At 35.1% G+C, this 23,524-nt stretch overlaps 1 protein-coding gene across 1 annotated transcript; it reads left to right on the forward strand.

Annotated features, from left to right (window-relative positions):
- Positions 1-19,839: 19,839 nt before the first annotated feature.
- LOC105771614 (putative laccase-9) lies at positions 19,840-22,347 on the forward strand. The gene is made up of 6 exons (XM_012593045.2): positions 19,840-20,010; positions 20,112-20,263; positions 20,407-20,651; positions 20,732-20,854; positions 20,940-21,887; positions 21,984-22,347. The coding sequence occupies exons 1-6, from the start codon at positions 19,906-19,908 to the stop codon at positions 22,124-22,126; spliced, it is 1,716 nt and encodes a 571-aa protein (XP_012448499.1). The 5' UTR covers positions 19,840-19,905; the 3' UTR covers positions 22,127-22,347.
- Positions 22,348-23,524: the final 1,177 nt, after the last annotated feature.

Consider the following 23,524-nt stretch of genomic DNA (forward strand, 5'->3'; position numbering starts at 1 on the left):
TCTATGGATTCACTTTTTACGAGCATATCAACTACGTACACCTCCAAATCGCGACCTATTTGTTCTTTGAATATCTTGTTTACCAACTTTTGGTAAGTTGCACCCACGTTTTTGAGTCAAAATGGCATAACCTGGTAACAGAAGAGACTTTCCTCAGTGACGAAGGTTGCCTTTTTCCTGGTCATCTTGGACTAAAAGGATTTGATTGTAGCCCGAAAAGGAATCCATGAAGCTCATGAACCTGTGTCCAGCGGAGGCATCCACTAGGCGATCTATCGATGGTAAGGGGAAGCTATCCTTGGAGCATGCCTTGTTCAAGTTGGTAAAGTCAATGCACATCCTATACTTGTCTGTCATCTTTTTTACTATCACCATAATCGAAATTCAATCCTGGTACTCCATTTCCTTAATAAATTCGACGGTCAATAATTTGGCGACCTCCTGTCGCATTGCTTCAATTATATGTTGTGCGAACTTTATCTTCTTTTGTTTCACAGACTTCGCCTTTGGGAGTACATTCAACATGTGCATTATTACCTATGGATCCACACCTGGCATATCTATCACGGACCATGCGAAGACGTCTAGATTCCCCTTCAGGCATTCAACTAGTAACATTTTTCTTTTTCGTTCAGCGTCGACGAAATTTTGACTGTCCTTTCTTTATTGCTACAGAATAGTTGCAAGGTCTCGATGTTCTCCGCTACCTCAGGTTTTGTATCTCGATATTCTTCCCTTACATCCAAGTCGTCCAAGTTAATGGCTTAGGTTGGCGAACTTTGCTTTTTAGTGAGAGGCTGCTTTGTATGCCTCATAGATAGCATGTGACACTACTTCGCCATGCGATGGTCGGATCGCAAGAAGCTGGCGCCGGTACTTGTTGGGAACTTGATCTTCATACAATAGGTTGTCATCACCATCTTCGCTATTCGCATAATTGGTCTACCAAAGATAGCGTTATATGCCATCGGGTGATTGACCACATAGAATTGGACACACTCTGTGGTTGTATGCTCGCTGTCACCTAGAGTGGCTGGCAACGTGATGTGCCCCTTACTTCGACAGGATGGTTCGCGAAGCCGTACAAAGGGCTGGCTACAAATAAGGATTTCTCTTTTAAGCCTATTGGTCTACCAAAGATAGCGTTATATGCCATCGGGTGATCGACCACATAGAATTGGACACACTCCGTGGTTGTATGCTCGCTGTCACTTAGAGTGGCTGGCAACGTGATGTGCCCTTTACTTCGACAGGATGGTTCGTGAAGCCGTACAAAGGGCTGGCTACGAATAATGATTTCTCTTTTAAGCCTATTGTCTTATATGCTCCTCAAGATAAGACTTTCACTATGTTGCCGCTATCAACGAGTATCCTCTTAACTTTGAAGCCCGCAATCTCAGTCGAAACCACTATTGGGTCGTTCCTTTTTTCATCATGTATTAGCTCATCGCCATTACTTCCGAACTACACACTCTATTTTTTCTGGTGTTGTGGTTTCTTTGAGGCACTGAGTGACATCACACCCCTCATATGAGCTCGCCTCTTTGTGCTTGACTACATCCACTCGTCGCCTGTACCTACTATTACATGAATGGTTTTTCGAACTCTTTACTTTCCCTTGAGGTCTGGTCCCTGCGAGCTTTGGCCCTACTGCGGACCTCTCCGGTTTATGAACTCAACCAGTTCACCATTTCAGATAGATTCTTCTATGGCATTATTTAGCATGAAGTAGTCATCGGTCTTATGTCCCAAATCATCATGGAAGGCGCACTGATCTCTAAAATCCGTCCTTCTACCAGTACTTCACATTGGGGGCGGCTTAGGAAGGATGCCCAAGCTCTTCACCTAATTAATGATGTAAGCTCGCATGGCATTTAATGGGGTTTAAGCTTTCACGTTTACCACACCAATTGTTGAGTAATATTTTCTCATGTTGTATTAAAGGAAACACAATGGGTATTTATACACATTCCTACTGCTACTATTACAGCTCACAATAGGGCCCACTATTTTGTCTCGGCTTTTGGGCTGAAAGTACTAACATTCCCTGTCCCTGAGGGGTTTAATGCCTCGCGTGCTCTTGTTGGTGCCCCTACGGGTTTCTAAGTGCATATCCTTGGGCTGAGATTCTGTGCGACCTGTTGATCCTAACCCGCAATGACTGGTTGTTGGAAGATTTCCTAGCACGTTTCCATTTTCTATTCCTGGGTTGTTTATCTTCCTTTTGGAAACTGACTTGTAATGCCATTTTGATTTCTTCTACCTCTACAAACGTATGAGCTCATTCGTATAGGTCAGCTAGGATCTGTGCCCTATTGTCCTTGAACGAATACTACACATGGTTGTATTACACCCCCATGATGAGGCATTTATTGCCCATTGATCTTCTAAGTTCTTTGGGTTGAATGTAGCTACGTGGAACCTCTTTATATAGTCTTGGAGGGATTCACCCTCTCACTGCTTCACCGGCATCATCCCCATGGGTGTATTCATGATTGCTTGGTAGGTCCAGAATCTTCCCAATAACATTTGTCCCAACTATGATAAGTTGTGAGCTGAGCCTTATAGATGGGAGAGATACCAGTCCTTCGCACTTACTTTTAGCGTCGTAGAGAAGGCCTTACATTTGGCCGCGTCTGAAGCTCTCAGCATGTTTATGTAGTAGTTATATTTAGGGATGTTCATTCAGTTAACTGACCGGTTAACTGACCCAAAATTACTATAACCGAATTAACCGACCTTCCAAAATTTTTAACCGTTAACCGAACCGAATTTTTTTAAAAAAAAATTAACCGAACCGAATTTTTTTCGGTTAATAAGGTCGGTTAACTGGATTAATCAAAAATTATGTGTTTTTTTATTTTTGGTTAAAAATTATCCGAATTACCCGATTAACCGAATTAACCGAATTACCCGAAAATTACCCGAATTACCTGAAAATTACCCAAAAAGTTCGGTGTTGAGCTTGAGAAAAAATTGGCCCGGGCTTAATTTGACCTATTTTAGGCCCTACCCTGCAAAATTCGATTTACCTGATTTTTTTCGGTTAACCGACCGGTTTCGAACCGATTTAATCGTTAACCGAAAAAATAAAAAAAATTAACCGACCTCCGACCAAATTTTTCGGTTAACCGACCGATTAACCGAACTCGGTCGGTTAACCGAAAAAAATCAGGTTAACCGAATTATGCACAGCCCCAGTTATATTGTATTAGATGGGCTTGCAAATCCCTTCTTCCCTCAAACATGTCCTTAGGCACCTTGAAGTTGCGAGGTAGGCTTGTTTCCGTGATTTTAGGAGCCAGCGGGTTGTTAGAACAAAACAACTAGTCTATGTCTCGTGACTTAAGGTGCAAGGTCCGTACATCACGACAAAGCTCATCCATATCATTCATCCACTTATTCACTTGAGTGCTCGAGGCTTCATCTTGGGTGGTAATGTTTCCCTTGGATTCTGAGTTATCAACACGTGCCTTTCGGCACAGTTCCTCATTCTACCATAGCAACTCCTATTGATAGTTCTACTAACTATGCTTTTTGCACCGCCATTTTCTCATTCATGAACTTCATCTATTCTTAGAGGGCCAAAAGCTGAGGCGAGGGTGATTCTTAGTTGAGGGAAGGAGGCATTCCTTTACCGGAGGAAAGAGTAAGGTTCAGCGAAGGAGAATGCCCCGATAGACTATGTTGTCAAGGTTTTTGGGCTTGTCAGTGAACCAGATGGTAAACAAGTTTGTCTCGTCATGTTAGGGGTCAAGACCCGATATTGACCAAAGAAGGGGATGAAGGGAAAGGTCTCGTCGGGGTAAGTCATTTTTTACTTTAGGTTGAAGAGAACTGAATCAAACTGGAGAAAATCTGCTGGTTGGAAGTAGTCCACGCTCACCTCAGCAATTGTTGAATAATGTTTTCTCGTGTTGTATTAAGGAAAACACATTAGGTATTAATACACATTCTTACTACTACTATTACAACTCGCAATAGGGCCACTGTTTTGTCTTGGCCTTTGGGCTGAGGGTACTGACATTCCTTGTCCCTGGTGCTAACATTTTCTAGGCCTCTTTCGGCATACTAAGCAATTGCCTACGGAGCACGTAGTCTTTTTTGACCTAGGGACTGACTCTCCTAGTGAACCGCGCACCTGCCAACCACAAGCGGGGGTCCTCTTCAAGGACATGGCTCACGAACTCTTTCTCATGAGGCTTATGCGAGCTCTCCTCTTACGCGAGCTCTCCTCTTGTGACCTCATCCCTGCGAGGCTTACCCAAGCTCCCTCTTTACGCGAGCTCCCTCCCATAGGCTTCCTACGCGAGCTATCTTTGTGAACATCTTGCATTCTCGTGAGGTCCTTAGCTGACTATGCCTGTAGGTGAACATTTTTCTTTCGGGTCGGGTTCATCCGAGTTGGAGGTCGAGATCCTATCGGTCACTTGGACTATCGGTTCCCAAATCCTAACAAATATCTATGTGAATTTATATGGAGTATTTTTTTTGTTTATTTGTAAGTAATATTTATGGTTGTATGATATATATAAAAATTATTTATTTAAATTATTATCTAGAATATATACAAGGCATGAGTTTGGAAAGAGACAAATAATATTCTTGAAATTGACATTGAATAATGGTCCCTACGCATTAGAAGTTCAGAGACAACTACCTTCTTCAAATTGTGCCCCTTTCATTCAAACATTGCAATATATCATTGGTTCAATATACAAATGTAGATAATGGTCCCTACACATCATATCATTTGTAATATGTATGCATATGTTTGCAGTTCCCCAACTTTTAAGGTCCCACCTGATTCTTTCCAGAATATATGAACTAAATATAAACGACACCCTATTTCCCACATTATTGGATTAATATCTAACATTAACATGGCATCTAAATGACCATGAAAATAGTCCAAGGTAGGTTTGTTTCAAAATAACCACCGTGATGCACCACTATGGTAAAATATTGAGAACTCGGTTATATAGAAAATGAAAGAAGATATCAACAAGTTAAATAGCCTTTCAGTTGATCTTAAACTAAAAATTAAAATAACACATGTTTTCTTCTATACATACATCAAAATAGTAACTTTAATTTTATAAATGGTTACGATGGTATACATACAGCCAAATACCACAACCTACGGTCCACAAAAAAAAACAACAACAGTAGTTTAGGCAATATTCAACTGCAAAACACAATTTGCTGCCACCCATGGTATGTTTTCCACTAGAAAAATAGTACCAAAAATTTTTCTTCTCATATTCTAATATTTCATATCAGAAATAAAATTTTTAAGAACACATATGCTACTTGCAAAATGTCATTACTTTAACAATCTTGGAGTTCTATGCAAAAGGAATTGCAATAGGTGAGCTTAAAAAATATGCACTAGAAAGTCTTATAACTAAGGATCCTAAACAGTGGTCCAGAGTATTTTTTACGCATTTCCACAATGGTATTTTTGAAAACAACTTTGCCCAAGTGTTTAATGCTGCAATTCAGGAAGCTAGGTACATGTAAATCATCATCTTGCTTGAGTGGGTTGGACAGTATGTAATGAACAAAATTGTTAGTAAAAAATGAAATATTAGGCTTGAAAATTTGATAAGTGTCAAAAGTAACATATTTTAGCCTCATTTTTAGTGCTTGTTTGGGTAATTATGTAGTGTTAATTGTGAACTATATACCCCTAATGCTTTATATTCATGTTTTGTTGCTTAATAGAGCCCTTAAGAGCAATAGAAGTGAAGAACGAGTGGAAATTAAAACACTGGAGCAATTCGAAAGCTGAACAGATGCAGCAGAGTTTCACATAGGCAATCCACACGGTCATATGATCCACACGATTGTGTGTTCAATGTGTGTGGATTTGGCGAACCAAGTGCGCTAATAGCTGGAAGCGACAATTTTTAGGTTTTTTTGGCACTTTGAGAAGGTATAAAGAAGGAAATAAAATAGGAAGAAAGCAACAACCATATGATAGCACAAAAATCACCCAAAGAACACAATTGAAATTGATTTCCAAGTAATTCTCTATCATGATTCAAGAGTCCAAGTTGATTTCCAAGAGAGTTATCATGTATTTCTTTTATTTTAGTGGTTATATTGTATTTTTGGTGTTTATTTTTGCAATTATGAACTACTTCTCTTAATACCTAGGGGAGATGAATTCTAGAATGAATTTTATTGTTTGATTTCTAGTTTTATACAATAAAACATAGATTTTTGTATTCATTACAAATTTTTTATTCGTTATAAATATGTGAAACGTTTAACAAGTTACCATTATCTCTAACGGTACCAAGCTTTATAACCAAAAAGCAAAAGTACTTATGGATAGAAAAATTCGATAAAATAGCTAATAATTTCTCACCGATATTAATACAATAACTGAATACCAAATTTCCTTCCATGTACACAATAGTTCTTATGCATACCAATATCTCAAACATAGTTTCAAACCTTCTAATAGACATTATGTTCTCTAACATATACAAACATATATAACGTTTACCAATATCTCTTACCTGAGTTTACAAAGAAAATTCTAGCAAATTTTTGAGGGGAAATACTTCTAAAATATTTAGTGTCTTCTAAACTCAAAAGTTTAAATACTATTCTCTTCTTCCTTTTTTTTTCAATTCTAGACCAACACTCGCAAAAATTTCCTTGTATTATCTTTCAAATTTTTGCTATCACCAAATTCTCATGATGCAACCCTAAATGATGGAAATCCAGGCATAATATAGTAGATGAGTATGAATAATATAATATCTTATTTTCTAGTGGTGTCAAAAATAGTGGTTTCAGGACCATAATCCCGATACGTGAAGTCGTGTTTTATTATTTCATTAATGTTTATAGAGTTACATAGGGGCTGTATTAAATTTTGGTGGAAAAAATTTAACGTTTAGATAGTCAATTAAGCAAAAAGGATTAAATTGTAAAAGTTAAGAAAGTTATTATTAGTAAATTGGGTTCAATAGCTTTAGAAATTTAATTTGGTGGCTTCAAATGATAATTAGACCATCACTATCTAAGATGGACGGTTATGAGCAAGCATATGTGATATTTTATAAGTTGATTAAAGGATAAATGTGTAAATTATTAATTTAACTAAAGAAGCAAATTAAATAAAAATAAACATAATCTTCTTTAGTGGATTTTCACCGAAATTTTGAAGGAAAAACATCATTGAAGAGCTTAAGGAGGTTCGTCCATAATCTTTTTTGCATATGAGTTCTTTTTTAGCTTATTTCTTGTTATTTTGTGTTTTGGGGATCGTTGCAACTAGGTCCAATTAACCCATAGCTTCATTTTAAAATTCGTTAAGGATTTTGAAAGGTACCATTGATGAATTCTTATTATTATAGATGTTAATTGATGAGATAGAAGCTTTAGTTGTTGATTTGAATTAGTTTATTAAGTAATTTTTTTTAGTTTTTCAGTTAAGGATTGATTTGATAAAATATTAAAATTTACATGGTATTCTTGTGAATTTGAATAATTATTGACTATACTAGTATGGGAATAAATTCGACTAGTAAGGGTATTTGACAATTTTGCTAAATTTGGAGATTTTAAGTTTAGGGACTGAATTATGAAAAATGTAAAAGTTTAAGGAAAATGTGTAATTAGTGAAATTTTAAGGGGCATATGCATTGAATTAATGTGAAATGTATGTGTAATTAATAGATTGTATTTAATTATTATATAGATCAAGAACTAACCAAAAAGACAATAACTGAGGAAAGGGAAAAATTACGGAGTAGTTCCTGCGTGTTAACCGGAATTGAATTGTAGGTAAGTTCATAGTGTTTGATATGTAAATTATAAGTTTCTTGAGATAATGTTATTGTTTCTAGTAAATTTTTTAATACATGTAAAATTTCATAGGCTTTTTTATAGTATAATAACTACTGAAATCAAATTCATATGAAGATGATTAATGGATGGCGTCAATCTTTATGATTGCACAATTTTGATATGAGTGTATTGAGTTTATGTTATGTATACAGAAATGAGGAAGTGTCTCTGGTTGATAAATATATGTAAAGGTAATGAATTTATATATAATGCCCGGTTGAACGTAGTAATCTCTAGGTATTCGATTGCATTTTAGCACAACATTTCATCCACAGACCGATGGTCAGTCTGAGCGAGTAATTCAGATACTTGAGGATATGCTTCGATGTTGTGTTTTAGAGTTCGAAGGTAATTGGGAGAGATTTCTACTGTTGGTTGAATTTGCATACAATAGTTATCAAGCGAGCATTAAAATGGCACCGTATGAAGCTTTGTATGGTCGAACGGACTGAGATCAGTGAGAAAAAGTTATTTGGTGTTGATTTGATACAAAAAACCAAAGAAAAAGTTAAAGTGATACGTGACAGTTTGAAAGCAACTTCAGATCGACAGAATTCCTATGCAGATTTGAAAAGAAAAGACATCGAATTCCAAATCGGTGACAAATTGTTTTTGAAAGTATCGTCCTAGAAGAAAGTTCTTTGATTTGGCCGTAAAGGAAAGTTTAATTCTCGGTTTATCGAGCTGTACGAGATCGTTGAGAGAATTGGGCCAATAACTTACAGATTAGCTTTACCGTCAGAGTTAGAAAAGATTCACAATAAATGTAACACCCCAAACCCAGCCTGGATGTTATGACCTTATCAGGTGATGATACGATGAAGGGTTTTGAGAATAATGTCTTTCGTCAAAGTTTTGTAAAGTGATACAATACATCATTGAAGTTTCATGACTATTACTAAAACGTTATTTGATTAAACCGTTTTCCAAAACATTATTTTCAGCGGAAGTTTTACTAACCGTTTATATTTTAGAAATCTCGTTCGTATTTTTAGAAAAGCTTTAGTTTTTGTAAAATCGCGATTTTAGTAAATTGTCGTAATAAAGGTTAAAGACACCTCTAAAACCAGAATAAAAATCCAATAGTCCAGAAAGTCCAAAAATTACATATCTCTCAGAGAAATATTACTTAAAATAAGCAAAACCATAATTAAAAACAGTTCACATCTCGTGGTCACTGTGAGACTCCATTGCACTGATCTGCCTAAGTCTCAGGATTACTTGAACAAAACAGACAAGCAGATGCGAGTTTTTGTAAACTCAGTGTGTAACCCACATAAATGGACATACAATAATTACAGACTTCACATATACAGTCAGATTCAGATTCAGACCTAAGTCCTTTACAGATACAGAGAACAGAATCAGATACGCAGAATTCTACCCCTATCCTCTACACACCATCTCTGACCATCCATACATACTATGTGGGGTTAAAAACACCCACCCATCCCTATACACCATGTTATGTCATTACGACACATATCAGATATCATGCAGCCAAGCTACCAGAATATAGGCAAAGTTTGCCTTTCAGAACACTTCCTCCACATATACAATTTCCCCTCCCCAACTTAATTATAGATTACAGATACAGAAATATCATGCTCGCATACATATATCATATATATATAAATAGCAGAATAATCAAGCATGCATAATAGTGTCCTACTCAGAGCAAACCATAAAACTATCAGATCACATAATCTAGGGTTTGATTTACCCCTACCGACCATACGGTAGGCCCTCAGTCGATCAGAATGACCCGTGCAACCCTAGGGGAAATTTCAAAAATATGGGCCTACACACTTGTGTAGCCCATACACCCAAATTGGCCTGGCCCGTGTGGCTCATATGGCCCGGCCCAAAACCCATACGCCTGTTTGGCATGCCCATGTGGCCCCACACGCCTAACTTGGCCTAGCCTGTGTGACCCACACAGCTATACTCACACCACCACACGGTCGTGTCTTGTATACGACCATGCCCTCGTTAACTGCACAGCTGTGTCTCACACACGACCAACCACACGGGTGATTACACGTCCGTGTGGCATCGACAGTCTGCACTTTCGGCTTTCACTGAAACTTGTTTTTCACGCGTAAGGGGTACACTTGGTTTGCTTTCATTGCGAAATCACTTCTGAGGCCACCAGCACCTAAAACAGAATGCCCAACACCTTTTAGTAACCAATTACGAGCCTTACACGATTTACCCAAATACATAACTGACTTACCACTTAAAAAATGATCACAACCTCGAATCAAGCCGTTGAAGTGAGATTTTTCGCCTCACAACCTTCTCCTAATCATAAAATTCATTGCTTAGCCACCATAGATTAACATTGCTAAACCCAAAACCAAAAGTTAAAGGGCGGAAAAATCACTTACCAATCGAATAAAGAACCAAGAATGCAATAGCGATGATTTAATGAGAAAAATCCAGTAGAGATCAGAGGAAAGCCACGAACAATCGAAGGAGGAAAAACGAAGAAGATGGGAGGGGAAGAGGAAACGTCAGAGACAGAAAGAAAATTTTAAAAAAAGAAAAAGAAAATAAAAAATAAAAAAATTAGATAACACCCAACTCCCCACTAACCACATAATCTCAACTTCCTCAGAATCCCAACACCACCAAAACACTAACTCACCACCGAGCAAAAATAACATCCACGCTCACGCAGGGATTCGAACAAAGGACCTCCAACACCCTAATTCCCTTACCACTCGAACCAGCAGGCTCATTCTGATATGAATTAATAGACAGTTTAATATAAACCTACTCAACAATGGTAAGGCTAGGATCAGAAAAATAACAAAATTTGGTAGAGGTGAGACTTGAACCCAAAACCTCTCACACACCCAAAACACTTAGCCACTGAAGTAGATACACATTTGTGTCAGATATTTACAGAAATAGAAATAAATTATTCAGGACATTAGAACTCTACCCCCTAAAAGAAATTTTGACCTCAAAATTTACCTGATCCAAACAGATGAGGATGCTGCAGACGCATCGCGTCCTCAGGTTCCTATGTGGCTTCCTCAATGTCATAATTCTGCCACAGAACCTTTACTAATGGAATGGACTTCCTCCTAAGAACCTTAACATCACGATCCAAAATCTGAAGCAACTCCTCCTCAAAAGTCAAATCCGGTCTAACATCAATTTCCTCAACAGAGACAACGTGAGATGGATTAGACCGATACCACCTCAGCATCGAGACGTGGAACACATCATAGATACGGTCTAACTCTGGAGGTAGCTCTAACTGATAAGCAACTGGTCTTACATGCTTCAGAATTTGATACGGCACAATAAACCTAGGGCTCAACTTGCCCTTACGACCAAATCTCAGAACATTTTTTCACGGAGAAACCTTAAGAAAAATGAAGTCACCCATAAAGTACTCGATATCTCTCATCTTCAAATCTGCATAGGACTTCTGCCTATCAGAAGCTGCCTTCAGACGATCTGGAATCAGTCTAACCTTATCTTCAGTCTCCAAAACCAACTCAGGATCTAAAACCCATCACTCACCCAACTTAGTCCAACATATCGGTGTACGACACTTACGACCATACAATGCCTCGTAAGGTGTCATCTGAATGTTAGACTGGAAACTGTTATTGTAGGCGAACTTAGCTAGCGACAGACTAAGACGAGCGAACATCTCCTTCAAATCAGTCATCGTTCTACGACTAAGAGCATCGGCCACCACATTGGCCTTACCAGGATGATACTCAATCGTGCAGTCATAATCTTGGAGCAGCTCAATCCATCGACGCTGTCTAAGATTCAAATCCTTCTGAGTAATGAGGTATTTAAGGCTCTTGTGAGCAGTGTAGATGATACACCTCTCACTGTACAGATAGTGCCTCTAAATCTTCAACGCAAAAACCACAGCAGCCAACTCGAGATCATGCATCAAATTATTCCTTTCATGTGTCTTAAGTTTCTGGGACGCATAAGCCATAACCTTACCATTTTGCATCAGTACACATCCCAAACTGACGTGTAGTGCATCACTGTAGACCACAAACTCTTTACCAGATTCAGGCTATATCAGAATAGGAGCCTGAGTTAGAACAGACTTAAGCTTCTCGAAGCTCGATTGTTGTGCATTAGTCTAGACAAAATGAAGAACCTTACACGGAAGCTTAGTCAAAGGAGCTGCAATCAAAGAGAACCCCTCAACAAATTGCAGATAATATCCTGTAAGACGTAGAAAACTAAGGGTCTCAGATACATTCTTAGGCTGCTTCCAATCCAGCATAGCCTCAATCTTTCTAGGATCAACTTGAATCCCCTCGGCAGAAACTACGTGCCCTAGAAACGTTACCTCTCGCCACCAGAACTCATATTTACTGAACTTGGTGTAAAGCTATTTCTCTCGGAGTATCTGAAGCACTACTCTAAGATGCTCATCATGCTCATCCTCGATCTTAGAGTAAACCAAAATATCGTCGATAAAGACCATGATGAACTGGTCCAAATATGGCTGAAAGACTAGGTTCATCGGATCCATGAATGCAGCCGGAGCATTCGTTAGGCCAAAAGGCATAACTAGGAACTCGTAATGTCCATAATGAGTCCTAAATGCAGTCTTATGAACATCAACTTCCTTAACTCTAAACTGATGACGCCCAGATCGGATATTTATTTTCGAGACATCGAAAGCCCCTCGAAACTGATCAAACAAATCGTCGATCCTCAGAAGTGGATACTTATTCTTTTCAGTCAATTTATTTAACTGTTGATAGTCAATGCACATCTTCATGGTCTCATTCTTCTTCTTAACAAACAAAATCGGTAGCCCCCACAGAGACACACTAGGATGGATGAAACCACGATCCAGAAGCTCTTAAAGTTGAGCCTTAAGCTCTGTAAGCTCCTTTGGTGCCATACGATATGGAGCGATGAACACAGGAGCTGTACTCGGTGGAAGCTCAATGCCAAACTTAACTTCTCGAACTCAGAGGTAAACCAGGTAACTCCTCAGGAAAGACATCCGAAAATTCCTTCACTGTTCTAATATCCCAGACAGAAGAGTCCCTAGAAACTGAAATACTGACAAAAGCAAAATATGTCTTACACCTTTTCCGAACTAGTTTCTCAGCCACAAGAGTGGATATCACATTGGATAGATAATCTCGACGCTCACTGATCACAACCACTTCCTTATCATCCTCGGTCATCAAAACGACCCTCTTAGTCATATAATCTAAACTAATTCGGTGCTCAACTAACCAGTCCATACCCAGAATTAAGTCGAACTCCCCAAACGGAAGCTCCATCAGATTTGCCAGAAATATAGCCCCTTGCACTTCTAACAGAACATTCCTATAAAGTTTATTAACTCGAACAGACTGCCCCAATGAACTCAGTACTGTAATCTCGCTAGAAATGCTCTCAACTGAAATCCCTAGGTTTTCAGAAGCAGTACTAGCTATATAGGAGTGTGTAGAACCTATGTCTATCAGAGCAGTATAAGGTACATCAAAAATAAAGAATGTACCGGTGATAACATCAGAAGCATCTCTATCCACTCAACGTCGAGCAGCATAGACCAATGTAGGCTGCCTCGCCTCAGTCTGACTAGCATATCTATCTGGTGCTCTCTGCCCTCGGCCCAAACCATTACCACCTCTAACCGTTCCATGACCCCTAGGTGGCTGCTGAATTGCCCTCTGAGGCAGTCTTGAAAAAAAATCTCAGTTTAGACGACCACGTTGAGTACCCTCCTCAACTGATAACTATCACTGATACGCCTCGTCGCGAAGCAAAGAAACTGCACCCTTAAGTTTTTGCTCGGGAGTACAGTCTATATCATTCATAATCCTCTCGGTGGCTTCTAACCAATACTCGGCCATAGTAGGGGCGACTCTAGTGACACCTTTAAACAACTTAGCTCCATTGGACCAGAGTCATTCAGTTATCGACCCACAGCCCCCATATCTAGAATAGGGTCCAGCGACCCTCTTTAACACCTTCAACATGGCTTGAGACAATGCATCATCCCCAGCCAAGTGGCTTTGAGACCCAGTCTCAGTAGCAGGCGAAACTGGTGTCTCATTCGTGTCTAAATTTGACATATTGCCCAAAGAGAAAGACTCAGCTCGAGCCCCCTACGGCTTCTACCACGCCCACGAATACTACGACCGCGAGCTCCATGAGCGCTCATCGTAAAATTTCAAAATTTATCTACATTATAAAATTTTATGCATCAGTTCAAATATTTATTAGCAGATATTTTATGCGTAAATTATCAAAAGTTCAGATATATTTTCAAAGGCTTCAATCTCTAACTATTTCAGTACAGTTTCAGAAAGTGCTAACTACAGTGTTTTTAGAGTATTCTATCTATGTTCAAAAATACTTACTGGATCGGCGCCGGAGACTCGGTGTACCACATACTTTATCAAATTATCCAAATTATTTGAAAATTAGTTCTTTTTGAAACACAATTTTGGAACCCAAAATTCACAGCCCGAGTTTTGCAACGTGACTCTGATACCACTAAACGTTCAAGGGCTAAGCTACTCACTCCAGTCTGAATGTTCACTCGTTTAAGATATGGCTAGCCCAATCTCTAAAATTCACAGCTCAAGCTCGATCCATTGTCATGTTTATAATATGTTATTTTTTTCTTTTATATATTGAAAAATATTTGATACACTGCTTGAATTTTTAGACTTCACATGCAAGAATTTTGAAAAATCACCTCTTTAGATGAAAGTATTAAGCTACTCAAATCTCTTTTCGAAATTATTTACAAATGGCTATAATACACTAGAAAAGCCCTCAAACTACCGCACAATGTTTAAGCAAAACCTCATACTTAATTTGTAGTCAAGTAAGCCCTTAATCTATAAATTTTATCCATTTAAACCCTTAATTTTAATTGAATTTGTTTTATTTATTTATGTGACATGGTAAAATTGTATTTTATTTTAACTTTTTGTTTTACACATTTGATTATTTTAGTAGTTATAAAGTTTTATTTCAAATATCTTATTAAACAAAGTGCCAAAGGTGCAATACCAAAAACAAATTATTTGACTTCTTACTTTTCAGTTCTCCCAAGATTTGATTAGAAAGGGTATTTCCACAAGTTTTTTATACTCGTAATTGTAATGGTTGTTTTTACCCAATATTATGATATCATCCTATCATTTTATTTAAAACCTATATTAACAGATTTGTGGAGGAGCCGTGAACCGCACTAACAGATTGATTTAAAAACAAAATGCAACACTTGTTGGTTTCTGCTTGGTTCATTCCTAAATTTCTTTTTTGAGATAGGTGGTACTGACATGTCATTTCTAGCCAGCGGCATCTTAAAGCGTCTCATGCCAAACATAATTTGTATTTCTTAATTTATGTTTGTCACGTGGCACATTAAGAGGCTACCATGTGGCACTATCGGATTAGTTAGCAATGCTACATCAGCACAACTAACGGTGTTAGCGTGGAACTACCAACCTAATTGACGGAATACAAGTTCAAAGATCAACTAGATCCAAAAGAATTTTTAAGAACCAATTAGATACAAATGAATAAATTGACGGGTAAATTATATATTAATCCTAAAACTATTAATTTCTCATGCTTGAATGCTTCAATTGGGAGAATTGAAAAGTGAAGAGAAAGAAATTGTTTTGGCTAATTAATTTCTCAAATATTAAACCCTAAAACTGTGATAATCATTCCCTGTATTTTTCTTTTAAAATAGATATAATTCAACACATATGAATATTTAATAGGAGATTTAAAATAAAACTTTACAACCAATGACATATGTAAAGCTAAAATAAAATAAGATGTTGTCATGTGATCCACGTAAGCATAAAAAAATTAAGGATTTAAATAAATAAAATTAATAGATTAAAAGTTTGTTTAGGGTTTACAAAATTTCAAATATTAGTCTTTCCAAATTTTCAAATACTCTATTTTACCAAATCAAATAAATTTATTTTAAAATTTTGATTTATATAACAAATCCTTAGCTAAAAGTATTATAAGAATTAATGTCAAATTGTATAAAAGAAAAGGGTCAAATTATCAATAATGCATGTGTTTATTGAGTCAGTAAAGTTCCAACGGATTTTCGTTTTAAAGATAAACGTTTTATCTCTCACTACACAGCTTCAGTTCGTGAACTCAATAATAATAATAATAATAATAATAATAATAATAATAATAAATCATATGTATAAAGTGATTCTTTGTATTAACTAAGAATAATAATTATTCTTTGCCGTAATATGCACAAATATTCACCCTGCTATTAGCATAATTTCTGTTTTAGTCATCTAAGTTTAATTTTTTTATTTTAATCACTAACATTATCGAAATTTAATATTTTGATCAGTTATCCGTTAAATTACTAACGAAGTGTTAATGTGGCCATTTTCATTATCATGATAACAAATTTAGCACTCCAAGTTTATGGAGTCTATCAAATTGATCTCAATTCTAAAAATTCAACAAATTTAACTCTTAACTTTACACATTATGTCAATTAGTCTTGATTCTTAAAATTCAAAATTCAAAATTAAAACTTTAAAAATAAAATGATTTAAAATTCATTTTGCAATAAAATACATAAGATTTTATAAAATATATATTAAATTATAAAAATACATACAAAATTATAAATAAATGAATATTCATTCTTCTCTTTTTCTGACTAAAACCATATTCAAACTTTTCCTCTTTTTAGTTTTATTTTATAAATAATAATTTATTTAGGTCTGCATTGTTCCTTAATCCTCACCAAATTTACTAAGCGTTGGGCACCACCTTCGCCTAAAACCACTGACACCAATAACATTTGCTCCGAACTCCTTAATTGCCTCATCTTCCATCGTCATGCCATCAAAATAGGAATTCATTGTGGAGCTACCAACATGGCTTTCAACTTACTAAATCTTCTAGACTTCATCTTCACCTATATATTTTCAATCATGCCTACTTTCAAGCATAACCTCAAACTTAACAAACTTATTCTGGACAACAACCTAAAGATATTGATTCTTACCCTTTCAACCTCACGTTGTTTTTTACCCAACTTTTAACATGATGGTTGTTAATTTTGTAAAAAAAGGGATAATTGAATCTACTTAAGCCTTCTTCATTTTTGCCCTTAAATTGTTTTATTTATAAAATTATTATTTTAATAAATAAATGTTATGTTAGAAAATAAGAAAAATAGATATTTATTTATAAATATTTTTATACAATTGTGTATATTTTTATAAAATCTTATGTATTTTTATCGAAAAATAAAAAATTAAATAGTTCTTGTTTATTTTGAATTTTGAATTCTTAAGGTTTAAGACTAAATTGACATAATGTGTAAATATGAGGGATAAATTTGTTATTATGCCAATGAAAAACAACTAGATCAGACTCTATTAGTGATTTAATGAATGAGTGACCAAAATAAAAACACACTAATAGTTGAGTGGCTATTTATATAGTTCACCCTTATTCTTTGTATTAACTCTTTTTTAGTTATATTCATTGTATTAACTAATTAAACTATAAATGTGTTTTTTTAATACAATGTTCAGAACTACTTATAACCCTTTCCCAACCCTTAAAAAGGATGATAAATGTACTTCAGCGCACTCGAATTCACGTTCTTCTGTACTCGCACAATATCGATGCCAACCAAGCTAAGACTCAGTCAACATAAAATGTGTTCTTTTAATTATTAAGTCAAATTGGAAATTACAAGTTAAGTACAATTAGACTCAATTAGTATAATGCACACATAAATTGCAATTATAATTAATACATTCTTATAACTACGACCAAATTAAACTATTATATGCACAAACTGGTGGACTGATAACTAGAACATATTTAGATCTAAATCAAAATAAGTCCAGGCAGGATCCACACATGATGGGCAAGGGTGAAACAATAATTTTTTTAGGGAAGTGAAATTAAGTTATATATTTTTATGATAGCTAAAATTTAGTTTCACCATTGTACTGATTTGTATCTTTATGGTTTTCAAAAGGACTAAATCAAAAGGTTAGCATTTTTGGGAGGCCAAACTATAAATTTACCATATATTAACTTATTATTTTATAATTTTTTTGGGTTCTAAAGTAAAAATTTATTTTTTTAGGAGTTATGGTCCTTGCCTACCTCCTCTCTTCACCCCCGGTAGGGGGGTTTAAACCAACATAAAATATAATGAAACTAAAAAAAAACTTAACGCGCAAAATAATAGTTTTCATTAGGTTAAAATATGTAATAGGTCTATGCACTTTTCATAAATTTGAATTTTAGTCATTGTAAATTTATTTTCATGAATTTAGTGTCTCTACTTTTTAAACTTCAAATTTCAGGTCCAATAGTTACCACTACTGAATTGGTGGTGTGACATTTTGAAATTAAAAGAAAAACACCTCACTTAGTAGCAATGTAACTAAGAAAAATGACGTTATAGTGAACTTTAATTTAACAAAATAATTTTAACAGTGTTAAAAATTGGATCTTAATTTTAAAATCTGAAAATAGAAGGACTACATTCCTAAAAATAAAAATATAAAGACTAAATTATAAATTTATAAAAATACATAAACTTATATCATATTTTAACCTTTCCATTATCAATAAAATATTCTTACATTCAAGACCTCTATATGCAATATTTTATTTTTCTTTTCTATCTCAATTGACGAAAATACGTAAATGCGTCATCTTCCTGATTCTGAAATTTAGACACTGATTAATTTATTATATTTGTTAGTGTATTTATTAAAGAAACAAAAGTTAATTTCACCATATATCCCTAAATTATAACCTTCATTCCAAATAGATACCTAAACTCTAAAACATTTTAATTACATCTCTAAACTATAGATGTTATATCAATAAGATCATTCCATTACTAAAATCGTTAAATACGACATCGGATCTTGTGTTGTATAGCTTAAAATGAAAATTTTAAAGAAAAATTAATATTGTAATAAAAATCTTAGGTTTAAGGTTTTCCATACTTTTACAAAAGCTTTATTGTTCACTATCTTTTTTGGAGGGTTTACTTTATCTTTAGTTTTACCTTGTAACAGTTAAGCGTAATGTTGTACTTTTCTTTAAAATTTTCATTTTAAATTATGCCACATAAAATTTGACGTGTTATTTAACGAATTGAATTAACTAATTTAATTATAGGACCTAATTGATATGAAATTAATAGTTTAGGGATGTAATTAGAATATTTTGCAGTTTGAAGACTAATTTAAAATGAGAATCATAGTTTGGGAATGTTGAGTGCAATTAACTCAAAAATTACATTGAATGAACTATATAAATTTATACATAAATACAAATAATTAAGTATTTAATATGTTTTATTAATTTGGTAAATAGTATCTAAATATAAATTTGATAAAAAGTTTTAAATAATCGCATTTTAACTTATTTTATTTTGTCTAAATGTTAAATGTTAATTTGGATAGTCCAAATAATCTCAAATTTAAAAATACATTATAAACTTTACTTAATCTCTCTCTATTTGGAATAATTTTGAGCACAAAAATTAATTTTGGCTACCAAATTATCATTTAGAGGAAGCAAAATATAAAAGTGATTAATTTGGAAAGGGAAGAAAATATGTTGGCAAATATGAGCTGACTTTGACATGGCTTTTCGCGTATGGTCTGATACATTCTGGGGGCTGCTACCAGAAATTGATCAACACGGAAAGTAATAATTATTTATTACAATCCAAAACCATGTTATGTAAATTATAGCTGCGTTGGAACTTTACGTAGTTTCATTAATATATATTTGACTGTTGAATTTCCAAACCTTGACGAGGTTAGGTATTCATTGTTGAAGACTAATCTTGTTACTGTTCAATGTAAGAAACTTAGCACCACATCCTTTTCGCGGCTATAAATTGATGAATTTTGTAACCCCAAAACTTACAACTTGATCAACACGTTAAGACTAAATAGATTATTATTTATATATTTTGAGAGAGAGGAGTTGATTGGATTGGGGGAAAATATGGGTTTATGCAAGCTAGGTTGTGTGCCATGGTTGCTAGGGATTTTGTTCCTTAGTAGCCTTGAGCTGCTATGCATGGCAGATGTCCATTACTATGACTTCATTGTAAGTAATTGTATCTCATACCATACCACATTTGCTTCTTTTTTTAAACATTTAATAAATATTATTTACTGTTTATCGTCTCTATTTTTTATTAACGGCAGGTCCGAGAGTCCAACTTTACAAGGCTGTGCACCACAAAGTCGATGTTGGTGGTGAATGATAGTTATCCAGGCCCAGAAATTCGGGTTCATAGGGGAGACACCGTGTTTGTTAATGTCCACAATCATGGATCTTATGGCTTTACCATTCACTGGTAATAATTTACTAACACACACACACACACACACACACACACACCCACACACACACACACACGCACTCTCTCTCTCTCTCTCTCTATATATATATATTGTCATCCATCCTACTGATCAATTAAAGAAAATTTGACTCCCGTAGGCACGGTGTGAAACAACCAAGAAATCCATGGTCCGATGGCCCTGAGTTCGTGACGCAGTGCCCGATTCAGCCAGGAACAAACTTCACTTACCAAGTGATATTGTCGGATGAAATAGGTACACTATGGTGGCATGCCCACAGTGACTGGACTCGTGGCTCCGTCCATGGCGCCTTTGTTATTCTACCAGCTCCGCACGAAACTTACCCATTCCACCCGCCTGATGCTGATCAAACTATCATACTTGGTAACTATATACTATCCAATCCAGTCCATTGGAAAACCTTAGTTGAGCAAGTTCAGTTGATAATTCTTGATTGCTTACAGAATCATGGTACAATGACGACTATTTGGAACTTATCCGGAATTCAACTTTAGACGGCCAGGCTGTAGGAATACCAAACGCTTACGCTATTAATGGGCATTTAGGAGACACATATGATTGCAATGGTAAGCGTAGCCTCTATATTTTGTAGTTTCGATGGATTTCATTTCTTAGTTGCAGCAGCAATTCGTTCATTCGTTCATGTTGCAGATACAATATTCCGGATGGAAGTTAATTACCAGGACACGTACCTTCTCCGCATAATCAATGCTGCAATGAATGAAGAGAAGTTCTTCTCCATTGCAAACCACACCCTCATAGTGGTTGCACAAGATGCTTCCTACGTCACAAGGTTTGCAACCGACTACATCATGATAACCCCTGGACAAACCATGGATGTTTTGGTCCATGCTAACCAAAACATTGGCCAGTATTACATGGTCATGAGGAATTTTCACGACAGCGCTGCTTCATCTAACAATAATCTCACCACCGCTATTTTCCAGTATAAAAACAGCGTTGGTGGGCCCAGGAACAATGCTTCCTTAGTATCATTGCCGGAACCTGACGATTCAAACGCTACAAGTAGCTTTCTCAGCCGAATTAGGAACTTAAGAGTGAGACAGAACCCACCACTGAGAGTGCCGAGAGCTATCCATAGACGAGTTTACATCGCAATCTCTACAAACTCCATTCCTTGCACCAACGACTCAGTATGTATTACTGAAGAGAGATTTGTTGCAGCTTTGAACAATGTCAGCTTTGTGTTCCCAGTTATCGACATTCTCCAAGCATACTACAAAAGGAGCATCAATGGTGTTTTCACCAAAGATTTCCCCCTTGAACCACCTGAATATTATAACTTCACTGGAGACTTGACTATTCTAAATCGCAACGTTACTATGGGGACAAAGGTTGTTATGCTGAACTATGGCGAAGCAGTTGAGATCGTTTTCCAAGCAACCCAGTTTGGTGCTGGTGGAAGTCATCCATTTCATTTGCACGGTTTCAGTTTCTACCGGGTGGGGAGTGGTTCAGGAAATTTCAATAACGTGACTGACCCCAAGTCTTACAACCTGGTTGATCCACCCCTCATTAACACCGTGCATGTTCCTGCTAGCGGCTGGGTTGCCCTTAGGTTTTTTGCAAACAATCCTGGTAAGTTTTCAATTAATTCAAGGAACCAAACTAAAAGCACTAATATTTAATTTAGCAATGAATTAAAACCATGTATTTATTATTTATGAATTTCAGGGGTTTGGTTTTCACACTGCCACTTCGAAAGGCATAGTAGCTGGGGTATGGACACGGTGTTCATAGTGAAGAATGGAGGCACCAAAGCCACAAGCATCCGTCCGCCGCCAGCATCCGGCATGCCTGTCTGTTCTGGAGCCTAGAAGACTGGGTCATTAATATCCAAAGAAGCAGATTTTATTTGGATTTAATTATTACTGTCAATAAGATTATTTGTCATTAGGAAATGTAGCCTTATATTCGATTTCTTAACAAAAACAAAATGGATTTTTAGGGATAGGTTAGAGGACTATTCAAGGAAAACCTCCCTTCTCTATCATAATATCTATGATTATTTATTGAAGACATCTTTAATTTCTTTTTACTTTTGTTGACCATTCTTAAATATTACGATTTGTCTGGGTGCAATTAAAAGCATTAATGAGTCGGGTTGGGTTTAGTTAAGCATAATATTAAAATATTTTATGTTTGTTCGAGTCGATCTAAAATATGAATTTAAAATTTTATCAAATTTCATCCATATTTGTAATTAGCTAATTTAAACCTATTTTAAGCTCCTTATTTTTTAAAATAAAAATATATTTATATTATTTTTAATAATTTTATATTTTTATTTATTAAAATGTTATATATAATCATCTTAATAATTTTTAATATTTACATTATAATTGTAGTATATGCTACTATAAATTTAAATTTTATGTGTTATCAATTATATAATATATAAAAATATTACAAACTTAAAAAAAAGGGTTAGATTTAATCTATAAATGTTTAAGCTCGAGCCCAATCCATATTTTAAACGAAATTAATTTTTTTTTACCCAAACCCATTTTTCGAGTCTAACATTTTGGCTAAAACTTTTCCAAAATCAAACAGGCTTTTAAGCTTGGGTGAGTAATCTAGCCTATAAATAGGCCTAAGTACAATGTAACATTCTTGAAGCTCATTTCAAAAAGGCTTATATGTAAAAAAAAACCCTTAAGAAAATGTGAAAAATCAATTAAGCTATTGTATTAAATTCATACTCAATTGAGCCCCTATTGTTAACTAAAATAATTAATTAAGCCCCTCCATTAATAGAATCCATGGTCAACCACATTCACCGTTAAAATAAATTGGTAGACCAATTACATGGTGGCACGTGATAGCTTTTAGTTTAATCTAATATATTCTATTAAAATGATTAAAAATCATAAAAAGTCATTAAAATTATAAAAATCATAAAAATATTAAAGATTATAAAATAAGGAAAAATTATAAAATATTAAAATTAATATAAACTTATAATACTTATAAAAGCTTATAAATATTATAAAAAATATAATAAATCTAATTAATTATAAAAATATATAAAAAATTAATAAACATATTAAAATATTTAAAATTTTATAAAAACCTATAAAATTCTTAAAAATTCTTAAATATTAAAACTATTAAAATTGATATAAATTATAATAATATAATAAATTATAAATAGATTTATAAAATTAATAAAATATATTTAAAATATTTAATAATTTATAACAAGTAATAAAATT

This window comes from Gossypium raimondii, chromosome 6 (assembly GCF_025698545.1).
Source record: "Gossypium raimondii isolate GPD5lz chromosome 6, ASM2569854v1, whole genome shotgun sequence".
NCBI classification, from domain to species: Eukaryota; Viridiplantae; Streptophyta; class Magnoliopsida; order Malvales; family Malvaceae; genus Gossypium; species Gossypium raimondii.